This window comes from Notothenia coriiceps, unplaced genomic scaffold (assembly GCF_000735185.1).
Source record: "Notothenia coriiceps isolate Sejong01 unplaced genomic scaffold, NC01 NC01_scaffold00037246, whole genome shotgun sequence".
Classification (NCBI taxonomy): Eukaryota; Metazoa; Chordata; class Actinopteri; order Perciformes; family Nototheniidae; genus Notothenia; species Notothenia coriiceps.
The window spans coordinates 22,172,973-22,174,951 of NW_011369947.1; the positions used below are offsets into that span (position 1 = coordinate 22,172,973).

Below are 1,979 nucleotides of genomic sequence, written 5' to 3' on the forward strand. Positions count from 1 at the left end.
CCTCTGTGGTCACAGTAGTAACTGCATGGTTTTGGATTCATTGGCTCGATCTGTCGTGCAANGGAAGCTTGGGGTAGAAATACAAAAACTACAATTTCTTAAAATGTACATTTAAAATTGAATGGCATGATATCCAAAGGGTATTGAGGGATAGCTGGAATATGAAATGATAAATTTTTTAAATTACAAAAATACTTCAAGAAAACCACCTCACCGGGTCAGAAAAGACCCACTTATGCTTCTAAGGGTTAACCCGAAGCACAATATGTAATAAGCTGAATATGTAATGGAGAAACAAAGATACAATTCACCATCCTATTTGAAATCAGAACTGTATCCTGTAAACTTATCTGACCTGTCCCTTTTGTCTTCTTCTAGATTTACAGTATGACCCTGCGGCTCTTGGCCTTCTTCGAGGAGCAGATCAGAGCGATCACATCCGAGTACAAAACGGCCATCAAGAGCAGCGACAGGCTCCGCCGCAGTCAGCGCTGCCGCAAGAAAATGCAGCCGCACGATCAGTCCACGTCCAGGTCGGTTTGAGTTACGCGTTTATTCAGCTAATGTAAATGCTAAACCAATAATCTGACAGGAAACGGTTCAGGTGTCTGAAGTCAGTCCAGGCCTTGATGGTTATTCCTATTGTTTTCCAGTCAAAAGAGAGCTGCAGCTAAAACTCAGGAAAAAGTGGAGTCTGCGTCAGCGACCAAATCTACCTCAGCCAAAGTGGGTGTTCCAGATCGAGCCAGGAGGAGTCGAAGGAGGAGCTCCTCCGACGACTCCAAAGGTGCTTCATCTACACCAGGTACGACAACAGCTCTGCAGCTTAGGGCCCGTGTCCACATCTTGCTTTCTTCTGGCAGAAACTTTAAAGCAACTCTGGATTACCCTAATTCATTACGTGTCGTTTTCATTTGTTTCAGAGTCTGACAGTGAGAGCGAGCCGAGTGATTCGGAGGAGGAGAAACGCCCTGGCTCCTCGAGGCACCATCGACTCAGACACAAAGCCAGAGTTACGAGAAGCAACCGCGCCAAGCAGAGGAAAAAAGGTCAGTTCGGTTTAAAATACTGACGGCAAGAGAGGGTCTCCTTCTTGTTCTTCTTCTCCTCCTCTTCTTGCTTTTCATTTTCTCTGTTGTCTTCTTCCAATAATCAGAGAAAACAGATTACGATTATGGCTGGCAACGATTACGAAAACAACGTAATCGAAATAAAACGATTATTTTTTATTATTATTACTTTTTTGTATTACTTCAGTTGAATTATACTTAAAGTTCAGGGTAATCAACTGTTAAAAACATACTGTTCAAATTTTTTTTCTCCAATAAATGGATGTTTTCAAAATAAATGGATAATCGTTTTTAATTATCGTGATATCAATTATTGACCCAAATAATCGAGATTATGATTTTTGCCATAAAAAGCTCACTGCTTGATAGCGTGCGAAGGTCCGTTTACGCCGGTTGTTAAACAACATCGTTATGGGGAAATGCAAGTTTGAGTCCAAATGGTTGGAAGATAAGGAGGAAGGACAATCAATACTGTATATAGTCAATGTGAGGTCAAGTGTGTCGCCAAGGTAACCAGTTAGAACTCAAAGTGGCGATGAGGTCTTAAAATGTATGGAAAAGGTCTTACATTTGACTTTAGGATTCCTGCATATACCCTGCTGAGGTTGTGTTTGTGGATTTCTGCTGCTGCAGAGAGCGATAGTGAAGAGGAGGAGGAGGAAGAGGAGGAGGAGGACAGTGCGGCTGGAGAGGATGGACATATGTCCTCTCAGTTTTCAGGTCGTCGCTACCCCAGCAGGAGTAAGAGCAGCAGGAGCACACGGCTGACCAGGAACAGCTCTGGAGCGGAGAGGAGGCGCACAGGTACGACAACAGACAACCACACACACTGTACACACACACACACACACACACACACACACGCACGCACGCACGCACGCACGCACGCACGCGCACACACACACACAC

The 1,979-nt window shown here is 44.1% G+C and overlaps 1 protein-coding gene across 1 annotated transcript in view; it reads left to right on the forward strand.

The window, feature by feature from the left end:
- Positions 1 to 345: 345 nt before the first annotated feature.
- The window catches only part of LOC104966522 (pre-mRNA-splicing factor 38B-like), a 3,805-nt gene continuing 2,171 nt past the window's right edge, over positions 346 to 1,979 (forward strand). Inside the window, exons 1-4 of the mRNA XM_010795707.1 lie at positions 346 to 533; positions 654 to 805; positions 924 to 1,049; positions 1,704 to 1,874. Of these exons, the coding sequence (XP_010794009.1) occupies positions 388 to 533; positions 654 to 805; positions 924 to 1,049; positions 1,704 to 1,874 (595 nt within the window). The 5' untranslated portion in view covers positions 346 to 387. The remainder of the gene's footprint in view (positions 534 to 653; positions 806 to 923; positions 1,050 to 1,703; positions 1,875 to 1,979) is intronic.